At 43.8% G+C, this 13,791-nt stretch overlaps 1 protein-coding gene across 3 annotated transcripts in view; it reads left to right on the top strand.

Moving 5' to 3' along the window:
• Positions 1-13,791, top strand: part of CREBBP (CREB binding protein) — a 148,921-nt gene that overhangs the window by 56,930 nt on the left and 78,200 nt on the right. For all 3 annotated transcript variants that reach the window (XM_008141649.3, XM_008141650.3, XM_054714672.1), the window contains exon 3: positions 7,182-7,358. In XM_008141649.3, coding sequence (XP_008139871.1) covers positions 7,182-7,358 — 177 coding nt within the window. The remainder of the gene's footprint in view (positions 1-7,181; positions 7,359-13,791) is intronic.

Below are 13,791 nucleotides of genomic sequence, written 5' to 3'. Positions count from 1 at the left end.
TCTTCACTACTGAATGGCCAAAAAGAAGTGAAAAATATTCCTGATGAAATGTATCAGAGTGTTCCCAAACCCCCTGAAACACTTCAGTGCAGACAGAAAGTGCTTTGCCCCAGAAGCTGACCAGGCAAGTTATATTCAAGGGACCAGACAGACCACACACCCACCCCATTTTCAACCTGGCAAGGTGATCATATGAATGTTGTAAAAATGTTTACAATGTTTTAGAAACAGGTTTTTTGCAACATGTTGGGTCAACTTTGAGATCCACAGGACCCCTTTGAAAGCTCTTTGGTCTCTTGGTATTTATTTCCCTCTCTACACTGAAGAGGTGACTAGAAGGACAAATTGTCTATCCTTCACCTCCCTCAGCCGCCATCTACTTTGGTTTGTTGATGCTAGAGACTTCCAGTGTGACCTGGATTTTCTCTGTCAAATTGGTGGTTATAAGAAGTGAGCTCCATGACAAGTAGGAAAATTGCCTCTGCACAGAACTAGGCTTGGCTCACAGCAGGAGCTTAGAGAATACAGGTAACCCCCACTTTTTAAAAAATCCTCACCCAAAGATATTTATTGATTTGAGAGAGAGAGAGAGAGAGAGAGAGAGAGAGAGAGAGAGAGAGAGAGAGAGGAAGGGAATCGAACCCTCCACCTTTTGGTGAACAGGATGATGCTCCAACTAACTAAGCCACCCTCCAGGGCCAGGTATCCCCCACTTTTGGTTCACATTATGCCATTTTGCTTTTGTCAAAGACCTACATTAGTACCTGTTTTCACTAACTGAAAGAAATTTGAAGATGATTTTTGCTTTTATGAAAAAAAGGTGAAAAGTGAAAATAGCGTTCAGCAGTTCTGCAATAAGCCAGGTGCTTCCACCGAAGGTAGCCCAACTGAGCTCCTTCCCAGGAGCCACACTCAGCATCTCAGCATCAAGCCACTGTAGCTTTGAACCGTGTTTGTGAGCATCTGGGCTTTCTCTTTATGTTGTTCATCTATTAACAAGATTTGTCCTAAGGTATCAGAAAAACCTAAGAGAGCTCACGAGGGTGTTAAGTTTAGGGTAAACTGGATGTAATTAAGCATTTAAAAAATATTTTTATTGATTTTTTATTTTTTTTTTTTTAGAGAGAGGAAGGGATAGATAGAACTATCAATGTGAGAGTGAAGCATGGGTAAGCTGCCTCCTACATGCCTCCTGTGTGCCCCCCTACTGGGAATCGAGTCTGAAACCCAAGCATGTGCCTTGACCAGGAATCGAACCAGCAAGGGACAACGCCCAACCCAACTGAGCCACACCAACTAGGGCTAATTAAGCATTTTGATTGTGGTGAAATAATCACATTGTGTGTGCATTGAACTTGCCTGTGTCTACCATTCGTATTATTTACACACTAGAGGCCCAGTGCATGAAATTCGTGCACTCAAGGGAGTCCTTCAGCCTGGCCTGTGCCCTATCATAGTGTGGGAGCCCTTGGGGGATGTCCAATTGATGGTTTAAGCCCACTCCCCTTGGGAAGTGGGCCTAAGCCATCAGTCGGACATTGTTAGCACTGCCAGGGAGGCAGGAGAGGCTCCTGCCACAGCTGCTGCGCTCGCCAGCTGTGAGCCCGGCTTCTGGCTGATTGGTGCTCTCCCTGTGGGAGTACACTGACCACCAACGGGCAGTTTCTGCATTGAGTGTCTGCCCCCTGGTGGTCAGTGCATGTCATAGCAACCGGTTGTTCCACCATTCAGTCGATTTGCATTATTAGCCTTTTATTATATAGGATGTGTAGAGAGCAAAAATCTTGAAAGCTGCCTAAATTATTATTGGTTTTGCTAGTAACAAAGTGGTCTTTCTCAGTTGATATTCAGTAATGGATAAAATGGAAAGCCTGTTGCTTGAATTGGATTGGTAGGTGGTGCAAAGTGTGTTGTGTATTTTATCATATCATTCCTGCTTTTACTATATGTTAGGTTTAAAATTTGTTAGTTAATCCTTGCCTCAGGATATTTTGCCATTGGTTTTTAGAGAGTATGAGGAAGAGAGAAGAAGAAGGGGGAGGAGGAGAGGGAGAGAGAGATGTGAGAGAGACACATCAATTGGTAGCCTCCTGCATGCACCCAACCACCAGGGCCAGGGATGGAACCTGCAACCCTTCAGTTTGCAGGCCGGCACTTTATTATTATTATTATTATTATTTTTTTTTTAATGAATCTTTATTGTTCAGATTACAATTGTTTCTCCTTTTTCCTCACATATCTCCCCACCACCCAGTTCCCACCCCCCTCTGCCCCTACCTCCCCACCGCTGTCCTTATCCATAGGTGTATGATTTTTGTCCAGTCTCTTCCCATACTCTCCACACAGACACCCCTTTCCCCCTGAGAATTATCAATCCACTCCCTTTCTATGCCTCTGATTCTATTGAGTTCACCAGTTTATTCTGTTCCTCAGATTTTTAATTCACTTGACTTTTAGATTCACTTGTTGATAGATATGTATTTGTTGTTCATAATTTTTATCTTCTTCTTTTTCCTCTTTTTAAAGAATACCTTTCAGCATTTCATATAATACTGGTTTGGTGGTGATGAACTCCTTTAGCTTTTTCTTATCTGTGAAGCTCTTTATCTGCCCTTCAATTCTGAATGATAACTTTGCTGGGTAGAGTAGTCTTGGTTGTAGGTTCCTGCTATTCATCACTTTGAATATTTCTTGCCACTCCCGTCTGGCCTGCATGGTTTCTGTTGAGAAATTAGCTGATAATCGTATGGGAGCTCCCTTGTAGGTAACTAACTGTTTTTCTCTTGCTGCTTGTAAGATTCTCTCTTTGTCTTTTGCTCTTGGCATTTTAATTATGATGTGTCTTGGTGTGGTCCTCTTTGGATTCCTTTTATTTGGGGTTCTGTGCACTTCCTGGACTTGTAAGTCTATTTCTTTCATCAGGTGGGGGAAGTTTTCGTTCATTATTTCTTCAAATAGGTTTTCAGCATCTTGCTCTCTCTCTTCTTCTGGTACCCCCATAATTCTGATGTTGGTTCGCTTGAAGTTGTCCCAGAGGCTTCTTACACTATCTTCAACTTTCTGAATTCTCTTCTCTTCATGCTTCTCTGGAGGAGTGTCCTTGGCCTCTTTGTATTCCAAATCATTGAGTTGATTCTTGCAATCCTCTAGTCTGCTTTTGGGTCTCTGTATAATATTTTTTATCTCAGTCAGTGTATGTTTAATTTCTAGTTGGTCCTTTTTCATATCCTCGAGGGTCTCATTGAATTTATCGGCCTTTTCCATGAAATTCTTGAAAAACCTTATGACTGTGGTTTTGAACTCTATGTCCAGTCGCTTGTTCTCCTCCATTTCTTTGGTTTGTGATCTGCTTCCTTGCCTTCTCATATTCTCTGCTTCCTGAGTTAGTAGAGTAGCTTTGTGTACTAGGTGTCCTATTGGTTCAACGGGTCAGCCTCCCAGTTACCTGAGGTGGACACTCTTGGTGTACCCTTGTGTACTGTGTGTCCCCCAGCAGGAGCTACAGCAAGAACTAGTTTTCTCCTCCTTTGCTTGGGCGGTTTTGGAGCAGTCTGACTGGAGCTGCAGTTAATTTGGTTGAGCTGCCACAGAACAGGCCATTTATATGCAAAAGCCGCTGTGTGGAGCCTGGGCGGGTTTGTAGAATGTGCGGGGCGGGGTCTCAGGGCGTCACTAGGCTGGGGTGTGGCCAACGGCGATGGCTGGTGTCAGCCGTCTCTGCCTTTCCCGTTTCAAAGTCCCTGCGCCCCGCGCTCCAGCGCAGTAAACAATGATTGCTGGGCGCACCACCGCAAAAAAGTCACTCTCACTTTCCGACCCGATGGCCGAGAGTCCAGCCTCTCCCCGTAGGTGTCTGGGTCCCCCGAGTGTCCCCAGAAACTGGATTTCACAGTGATCGGGAGCTTGTCTCCCTGCGGGTTGAAGAAAAACCGCGCATCCAGTCACCCGCTGCCAGCCCGATTCGCGCGCCTCTGTACCTCAGCTCCCCAGCGTGTGTGCTCCTTTCTCTTCCTAGTTGTAAATCTTCCACTCAGCCAGCTTTCCCGTGGTTCTGGGTGGTAGACGCTCTGTCCCTTAGTTGTACCCTCGAAATTGTTCCAGGCCAGCACTTTAACCACTGAGCAACACCAGCCAGGGCAATGTTAGGGTTATTTTAGGTTGTATGTATTATTTGGTATGTTATTTTGGGGGTCTGGGAACACTAAAATTTTTTTCTATATAAATTAATGGTGCCCTAGCTGGTTTGGCTCAGTGGATAGAGCGTTGGCCTGCGGACTGAAGGGTCCCGGGTTCAGTTCCGGTTAAGGGCACATGCCTGGGTTGCGGGATTGATCCCCAGTAGGGGGCGTGCAGGAGGCAACCAATCAATGCAGGAGGCAACCAATCTCTCATCATTGATGTTTCTATCCCTCTCCCTTCCTCTCTGAATTCAATAAAAATATATTTAAAAATAAATAAAAAATAAATTAATGGTAATTTCTTCACTTTACAGCATTTGGTTTACAAAAGGTTTCATATGAACTCTACTTTCAGATAGTGGGGGAAACCTGAACTTGCTAACTGAAAGATTGGATTGGATTCAAGGAGAGGTGGTGAATGGATACATATGTCTTCTGAATATATGGTCCTAGTAAAGATACTTTAAATAAAATTTAAGAAATAGAAATTGTAATTATGTGTTTTTTTATCCCCAAATTCTTGGGCCTCTAAGAAGTGTTTCAGCAATTTGATTTTATGGGATAAAACAAATTCTGGGAGAAGTAATTGTTACATGGAATTTATTTAATGTATCTAATTCTTTCTGAAAATACATATTCTTGCTTCAGATCGGAGTTTTGGATAACTACTACAAAAACCTAGTTGAAAATCAGCCCTAGCTGGTTTTGCTCACTGGATAGAACATCTGCCTGCGAACCAAGGGGTCCTGGGTTCATTTCTGGTCAAGGGTACATACCTCAGTTGTGGCCCAGGCCCTGGTGAGGATGCATGCAGGAGGCAACCGATAGATGTGTTTCTCTCTCATCGATATTTCTCTCTGTCTTTCCCTATCTCCTACACTCTCTCTAAGAAATCAGTGGGAAAATATCCTCAGGTGAGGATTTAAAAACAAAACAAAACCCTAGTTGAAAATCAGAAATGCCCTTTATATTAAAAGTTTACTGCCCTAACGGGTTTGGCTCAGTGGATAGAGCATAGGCCTGTGGCCTCGAAGGGTTCCAGGTTCGATTCCGGTCAAGGGCATGTACCTTGGTTGCGGGCACATCCCCAGTGGGGGGTGTGCAGGAGGCAGCTGATCGATGTTTCTAACTCTCTCTCCCTCTCCTTCTCCCTTCCTCTCTGTAAGAATCAATAAAATATTTTTTAAAAAAAGTTTACTGAGCTGCCACCTTACCTTGATTAAGTCATCAGAATTCAAAGTTGAGCCTAACTAGGCTTTTTGAAGAATTTTTTTTTAATTCAAGTTGAATTTGAGTTTCAGTGGAATTTAAATTTGTTTCTGTTTACTCAAGTAAAGCAAATAGGGCAAAAATGGCTGCTAGAATATGTTCACTTTCAAAAAGGTGAGAAAGCTGAAAAAGTTACATGTGAAAACCACCTGTACCTTTGAAAATGCACAGAACAAGATCATTTTTGTTACACTAGTTTGGTTTTATTTGTATTTTTATTTGGTCATTTCAGCAGAAAAGGGTTAGTTGTATGGAGCATTGCTTTGTTTGCAACCTAGAATTTTAGAGCTGCAAGAAATAATGCAATTCATCTTGTTCAAGACGTAGGTCTTACAAATGAGGATCAAAGTTTATAGAAGGGGAATGTAAGTTAACCAGCGTGACTGGGCTAGAGCAAGCTGGAGCGCAGATCTCTTGAATGAGAACAACTTACCATAGGAGGTCTTTCCTGGGGGCCCCCTTCCTCCCAGTTTTCAAACATCCAACGCACCAAGATACCTGGAAAGTAGAGTGAGCAGTACACAGCAGGTGGAATGTTACAACTTTGAGATAGACACAGGCAGGCAGTGAGAAAAGCCAGTCTTTTAATGATTGGTTTCTGTTTCTCCAGAGGAGAGGAGAGTGAGCATCAGAATATAAATTTGAGGTTTCCTAAATTCACTCCTGTGGAGGTTGGAGCTGAGGTGTCCGGAGGGAATCCTGTTAACTGGAAGAGATTCCTGACGTGTGTTGGTTACAGGCCCTTACAGAGGCATAGGTGGGGGAGTTCCTTCTTCCTGTTTTTGCCTTTATCTAGTATATATTTTATATTTTTTCACTAATTTCATAATGGAAAATTTCATTTAAAATTAGAAAGGATAATATTTTTTTTAAAAAAAGAAAGGATAATATAACAATTCCTTAAATGCGTACCTGTCATCTATTTGGGAGTTACCAATATATGGCCAGTTGTTTGTTATCTAGGCTTCTTTCCTACCAGTACATCTTGCCTCACTAGGTTCTTTTTTTATTTTATTTTTTAATCCTCACCTGAGGATATTTTTTCCATTGATTTCCAGAGAGAGTGGATGTTTGGAAGGGAGGGGGGGAGAAGGGGTTGCCTCCCACACGCCCCCATGGGTCTAGGAAACTTGCAGCCTAGGTACATGCCCTTGACCACGAATCGAACCCGAGACCCTTTGGTCTACAGGCTGAGGCTCTAATCACTGAGTAAAACCAGCCAGGGCCTCACTAGGTTATTTTAAAGCAAATCCCAGACATTATATCATTTCTTTGTCAGTGTTTCTACTGCGTGTTTTAAACTTGAATCTGTTGGGGAAACCTGAAAGAAACTGTTTACTTAGAGAGTAATTAAGCTGAAGGAGCTTCCCTTTATTAATGATTCTAGAAGGTTTTGTTCTCTAAATGATTTTCTTAATGCATTGGTGGGGGAATTGGGTGATGAGTATGGCTGAGAGTAAGGATGGGAAATTGCTGGCTCTTAGGAGGAGGAGACAGATGTAGCTGTTGAGAATAGCTTTATTAGCCTTCTGCCTTAGTGTGTAGCTGCTTGAGCAAGTTGCTCTGTTCATAATTCTGACTTGAACCCTGAAAATGAGCCTTTAATTTGTAATTAATATGAAGCTTTCATAGGAAATAACAGTTGTTGCTTCCCTGGGTCAAAGTGAGCATACCTGAGGCCCTTCTTTTATATGTGATTTTCCCAATACCTGATGTTGCCTCTTTTTGTTTCAGATGGGAATGACTGGTAATACAAGTCCATTTGGACAACCCTTTAGTCAAACTGGAGGGCAGCCAATGGGAGCCCCTGGAGTGAACCCCCAGTTATCCAGCAAGCAGAATGTGGTCACTAGTTTGCCTCCCTTCCCTGCAGACATCAAGAATGCTTCAGTCACCAACGTGCCAAACATGGTAAGTTGCCCTTGTCTCTCAGGGCTTTGCTGGGTAGATTTTATTGTGCTGATAGTAAAGATCTGTAACTAAAAGTATGTTGTAGGTAATAAGAAAATAACCCATATTTTTTATGAGTAGCTCTCTCTCAGGGAGTTTACATTTTCTGTGATGAGCTGGCAATCAGAGGGCTAGGTACAGGTTATTCAGTCAGTCCTCCCAGGTTCCCTTTGTGGAGACAGAGGGTTCATGACTGTGAATCGCTGTTCCTTTCTCTTCAGTTACCCTCTTGATTCAGTAGTATAGCCAAGAGAATCAAGAAGCAGGCTTTTCTCACAGCTTCTATCTGTTAGTGGTTGAGGCTGTCAGTAGAAGCCCATTGGTTTTTGTTACAGTCAAACAAAGAACATTCATCTTCCAAGGACTGTATCGTGTCTATGAGACATGGGTGTTGTGACTGACTTGTTAGATGGGTTCGTGGGTCTTCAGTCTCTCTGAGATTTCACCTATAAAATAGCGATTATCCTTGTAACCTCTTGGCCTAACTAACCAAGATATTTTGGGAAAACAGCTCCTTTTGCACTACAAAATAGACTCTTTTTATTCCAAACAGTAAGGGGAGGTGTGTATGTTTTTGTCAGACCTCACTGTGCACTTGCAGCTACTAAATGTCTGAGGCTGGAAACAAGCCAAGTCTTTCATTCCCTGGGCTTGTTGCTGGGAACCTGCCCTTCCAGGATTGTCAAGTTTTAGCCATACACATCCAGAACCTAAAACAAAGCCTCCTGCTCCCCTAGCTTGCCCTTCAGAGCTCTGGAGGCAGCATTCTGCATCTGGCACCCATGTTCTCCCTAATCTCATCTGCCTTTCCTTTTCCATTCCTCATTAGGAGGATGGTAGCATGGACTCCAGTTCTAGCAGTCATCACCTGAGTTTGCTCAATGACCTGGAGCACATTTTGGTTTCAGAGTAAGAGCATTTGCTTTTTCACAGCCATCCTGTATTTTATAGTCCCGTAAACTCTGACTTAATATTTTCCTCCTTTTCTCTTTTCAAATCTTCTCCAGCCTCACTTCCCCATCCTCTCTTCTTTACCCACAACTTGGTGATGGAATCCTTTCACTCCACATCCCCCTGCCTTCCTGTGCTGATCCAGGGGACTAAATTTCTGAAAGTGGTACATTCATCAGGGTCAAATTCAGACTTGACTAGAAAGAAGCATCTGGTTCCCTTCACCTGTGCCAGGGCTAGTGGGGACAGCCCTTTGGTCTTGAGCAGGGCTTCTCTCTCCCTCTGCACTGTTGACAATTGGGGCTGGATCATTCTCTATGGTGGGGGTTGTCCTGTGTATTGTGGGATGTTCAGCAACATCCCTGGCCTCCACCCACTAGATTTCTCATAGCACCCTCCCCCTCTCCCCTTTCTTCCTCGCATAGTGGCTCCTGGTGACAACCCCTGTTCTGGGGTATGGTTAGGGGAAGCAGTAGCAACAGCACCTCATCCTTTTGTCTGCTTTTGTGACATCTAACAGAAATAAAACCAGTTTTTTTCCTCTTATCTCTTTCTTTATCTCTACCTCTCCCTTTCTCTACCCATTCCACCTGCCATCTGCACTGCTTTTCCAGCTGCCACTTTCCCACCAGGAGGGCAGACTTTGAGTGAGCTCCTCAGACCTTTACCAGGGCAGGGAGTGGTGCTTTACCTGTGTGTGTGTGCCTGTGAGGCAGAGTAACCCAGGCACAGCCTTCATGCTATAGAAGCAGGAACAAGAGGGGTCTGGGCAGAGAAGTGGGACAGTCAGTGCACACAGTTCACCTGACATCTCAGTGCCATCTTGTCCTGTGTTTTATCTTATTCTTACAATAGTCTCTTTGAAAGACATCATTACATATCCCATTTTACAGTTGAGGAAGTTGAGGGTCTGAAGAGTTTTTAGTTTGTTCAAGGCTCGGTAGCTTCCTGTCTGCAAAGCCCGGAGCTCTTTTTAATTATGTCTGGTGTCATGTTTTAGCAGCTCTGCGTCCAGGGAGTGCTCTACTGGCCTGTGTTTCCATCATTTGTTTGCAGTTCCTCGAACATGTTCTTCCTTGAATTTTCTAAATTGTGCCTGACCCTTTGGAATCATAGATTTTGGCACAGTGAGGGAAAGCAATTAACAAAAATCTAAGTCTCATTAATGAAAAAAGAAAAATACGAAGGCTTGAATTTATTTGCGTGTTTTGTCATGCTATTGGGAGTAATCTTTTCAAGCCCAACTGGATTCAGTGTACCAAACAGGGTCAGGATTCAGATGCCCTGTTAGAGCTCTTTACGGAATGATTTTAAACCACTTGGTCATTGCCTTTCTCCTCTCCTCATTTCTAGAGGATTTCAACATCTTTTAGCCGAGTTAAGAAAGTGGGGATGTGGCCATTCCTTTAATTTGACACATTTATTGAATGCCATCTCTGGGGCTAGGTGCACCTGGAATGCAGATGTGTGTGACATAGAGTTTACCTTCTTTCATGAAATTGGGGGGAGGTGGTGATGGAGAAAAAATAATTACAAAACACAAACTGCCCCAACAGGTCTGAGTAGTATGCAGTGGTTGAAGTTGGAACAGGAACTTCCTTAGATGGAGCCATTGGAGCGGCTGCACCACAGAGGGAGATTTGAGGGCAAGATCAGGAGAGCAGAAGCCATGAAGATCCAGGGAACTTGGTTGGAGAGCATTGGCTTATGTAGGAACTTGCAGATATCCAGTGGGAAAGGTGGTTCTCGAGTGAGGGGAGAGCAGTGGGAGTATATGTTGGGGATCAAATAGGAGCCAGTTCAGGGAGGGCCATAGGGTGACAGTGACTACTGCAGTGTTCTGGGCGAGAGGAAATGGTAGTTTGGAGGTGGTTGATCACAGTAGGGACAGGAGACTAGATGACAGTTGCCACTAGATTATGTGGAGTCATCATGTGAGTGGTGGAACCATTTACAGAGCTGGGGAGGAACAGACTTGGAAAGGGGTTGACAAAGAGGTGGGCATCAGTAATTCCACTTCAGATGTGTTCCTTTTGAGATACTTGTGAGATGTCCAGGTGGGGATGTCGGGCACACTAGTGGACATACAAGTAGGGTATCCGCTATCCATGTGGGAACCGTGGGAACCATATTGCAGCAAGGGCTGTGAAGTGAAACGAGATCACGCAGGGGGAGAGAACCAGAGAGAGAGCAGGTCAAGAAGGAACCACAAAGGGGACAGCAAGGGAATGATGTCCTTCAGCCAAAAGAGGAGGATGTTTGAACAGAAGGAATTGGTGCAGTGGAGGTGATTAAGATGAGGGCAGAAGAGCATCACTGGAATGTGCAGGTGAATCTGTGGGTAAATCATTGTCTACTGAGACTTAAATGGAGACCTGCAGATCAGGGTGCTCTGTTGTCATCTTCTGGGATAGGCTGGCTGCAGGAGCTCTGAAGAGTTCGGGGCTCCTGTTGCATATGGGGTCATTGTTGAGGGCAGTACAATGTTCAAAAGCAAGTAGCACATATTCCTAAATTTTCTGATGTATCTCATTGCACCACTGTCTTTGACCATTTTATTTGTAATTAAATAAATTCCTTTCTACAGATTTTGGAAGTTTGTTAGAAATTTCACTGTGTTATCTATGTAATAAAAACCTAAGCGACTGTTATGGCAGAATGACCAGTACGACTGGGTGCTATGATGCACACTGACCACCAGGGGGAAGACGCTCAATGCAGGAGCTGCCCCTGGTGGTCAGTGCCCTCCCACAGGGGGAGCGCCGCTCAGTCAGAAGTCAGGCTCATGGCTGGCGAGTGCAGCAGCGGTGTGGGGAGCCTCTCCCGCATCCGTGGCAGTGCTAAGGAGCAGCAAGCCAAGCGGTAAGGAGCAGCGAGCAGGCAGGCGGTAAGGAGCGAGGGATTCCGGACTGGTGCAGGCCTGACTGAGAGAGAGAGAGAGAGAGAGAGAGAGAGACACACACACACACACACACACACACACACACACACACACGCCCCAGTGCACGAATTACATGCACTAGGCCTCTAGTATTTCATAATTATAAGATGCACCTTTTTTTTTTTTTTTTACATTGTAGCATATATGAAAACAGGACTTTTAGATACAGTCAAGTTTTAGATCTTATAAAATACAGTATGTATACTCTTTTAATTGCTCATAAGTTGAATTGAGTGACAATACTATTAAACATATATTCACTGTACAGCTTTCCAGGACAGCTTACATGGATAGAAGAATTTTAAAGGTGTTTAAATTTTACTGCCCTATCTGGTTTGGCTCAGTGGTTTGGTTCAATGGATAAAGTGTCAGCCTGCGGACTAAAGGATCCCAGGTTCAGTTCTGGTCAAGGGCACATGCCTGGGTTGCGGGCTTGATCCCCAGTAGAGGACGTGCAGGAGGCAGCCAATCAATGATTCTCTCTCATCATTGATGTTTCTATCTCTCTTTCCCTCTCTCTTCCTCTCTGAAATCAATAAAGATATATTTTTTAAAAATGAATAAATTTTACTGACAAAAGAACAGGAGCAAGTTTGAGGGCAGGGGAGGATTATGTCATCTTTCTGTGGATTGGGGTTGAGGTCTAATGGGCTGTCTCAAAGGAGAGGCATGCAGCACATTGTGGGAGGAGAAGTAGTTCCGAGGCAGTCCTCTGAAAGATGAGGCCACCTGATTCCTGGTGACACTGTCCTTCCATTTTCATCAGAAAACATCTTAACACAGAATGAGGGAGCGTTTGTAGGAAGAAGGAAAACGGGCTCCAGGTGGGACTGAGTGGTCAGTTAGGTTATTGCTGACCTTCATGACAGTCAGGTCTGGGTTGTTTTTAAAGGAGCATTGTTTGGAAGTGGGACACATCTTGGGTTTAATCTGACAAAGTTCGGTGCCCAAAAGGGCCTCATCATCAGGTTCTCCCAGGGAGTCTCCTGTTGGGCCCAGGATGTGGTCTCCAACAAGGGTAATTTCTCATAGGAAGTTCCTATGTGTGACTTTTTTTCAAGGATTACATTATGGAGACTTCACCATTCTTAAAGTTGTAACACAGGAGATTTATCAGGAGTGCTGCTTATTTAAAACTCGAGGTCCGATGCCGGAAATTCGAGCAAGGGGCTCGGCCCTCGCAGCCCTGGCTGCCTCACAGCCCTGCCTCCCAGGCATTGGTCATTCCGGAAGGTCGTTAAGCTGTCCAGTCTAATTAGCATATTAGTCTTTATTTATAGGATTGCTCATGAGAGTGGTGTTTAGATTTGTTTCAGTTGTGTGTTAGAGAATTGACATGAAATATTTGGATGAGGTTCCCAGGCAGCTACTGGTTCAGGTCTCTAAATGGAAGGAAAGTGGGACTGGTGGACGTCTGTTCATGCAGGGGAGGTTTATATAGAATTGTCTTCTGTGTCCTGCCAGAATAACATATCTGGGACAGTGCCACTGGCAGCAGATGGGTGGCAAGCCATTAGTCATGACCCTTGCAGGGGTAACTGTGCATCTCAGAGTTAATTTTGTGTTTCTCAAAGTGTGTCTGTGGACCCACGCTGCATCAGAATGACTGGTTCCTGGGCCCCACCCAGTCCTGCTGGTTCAGACGCTCTTAGAGCAGGGATATTCAACCTTTTTCATCACATGGCACACATAAACTAATTACTAAAATTCTACATTACACCAAAGAATATATTCTGTTTTTTATTGATCTGACAAAAATATAGTTATACAGTAGTTTTGAGAAGTCAGTGTCCCTGACTAAATAGTCAGTTGATTCCATGTTTTAAAAATTCTTGCTGCGCACCAGTTGAAAATCGCTATCTTAAAGGAAGGGTGATGAATCTGTTTTTGTGGTCACTATTTGCAAAACTTAAGTTTCTTTCTTTATCACTTTCCCAATGTGTGTCGCCTAATTCCCTATAAAGCAATTCAAGATAATTGCCAAATAGATGGGCTTGTTCTCTCTCTGACACTGGAATATGCAGATTTGTGTATTTATTTAGTTAGTTTAGTTTATTTTTCCATTGACTTTTAGGCAGAATGAAAGAGAGAGGAAAAGACAGAGAGAAACATTGATGTGAGAGAAGCATTGATTAGTTGCCTCCTGCATGAGCCCTGACTAGAGCCCGGGCCAGGGAGGAGCCTACAACCAAGGTACATGCCCTTGACTGGAATCAAACCCAAGACCCTTTTTGGGACCCTTTGGTCCACAGGCCAACACTATCCACTGAGCCATACTGGCTAGGGCTGGAATCTGTAGTTTTAAACAAGCTCCTCCAGTAACTTTGATGTGGAACAATGATTTTCAACTAGAATACCATAAGAATTTTAAAAACATGCAATACCCAACACAAACAGTACCCATATGGTGTGAATAAATAAAAATTACACCTATATTTTTTGTCAGATGGACAAGAAATACTTTTTTGGTGTGCCACAGAATTTCAGTAATTAGCTTATGTG

The sequence above is a fragment of the Eptesicus fuscus genome, chromosome 4, assembly GCF_027574615.1.
Source record: "Eptesicus fuscus isolate TK198812 chromosome 4, DD_ASM_mEF_20220401, whole genome shotgun sequence".
Taxonomy (NCBI): domain Eukaryota; kingdom Metazoa; phylum Chordata; class Mammalia; order Chiroptera; family Vespertilionidae; genus Eptesicus; species Eptesicus fuscus.
Note: the sequence above shows the minus strand (reverse complement) of the source record. Positions and strands in the feature narration are given on the sequence as shown.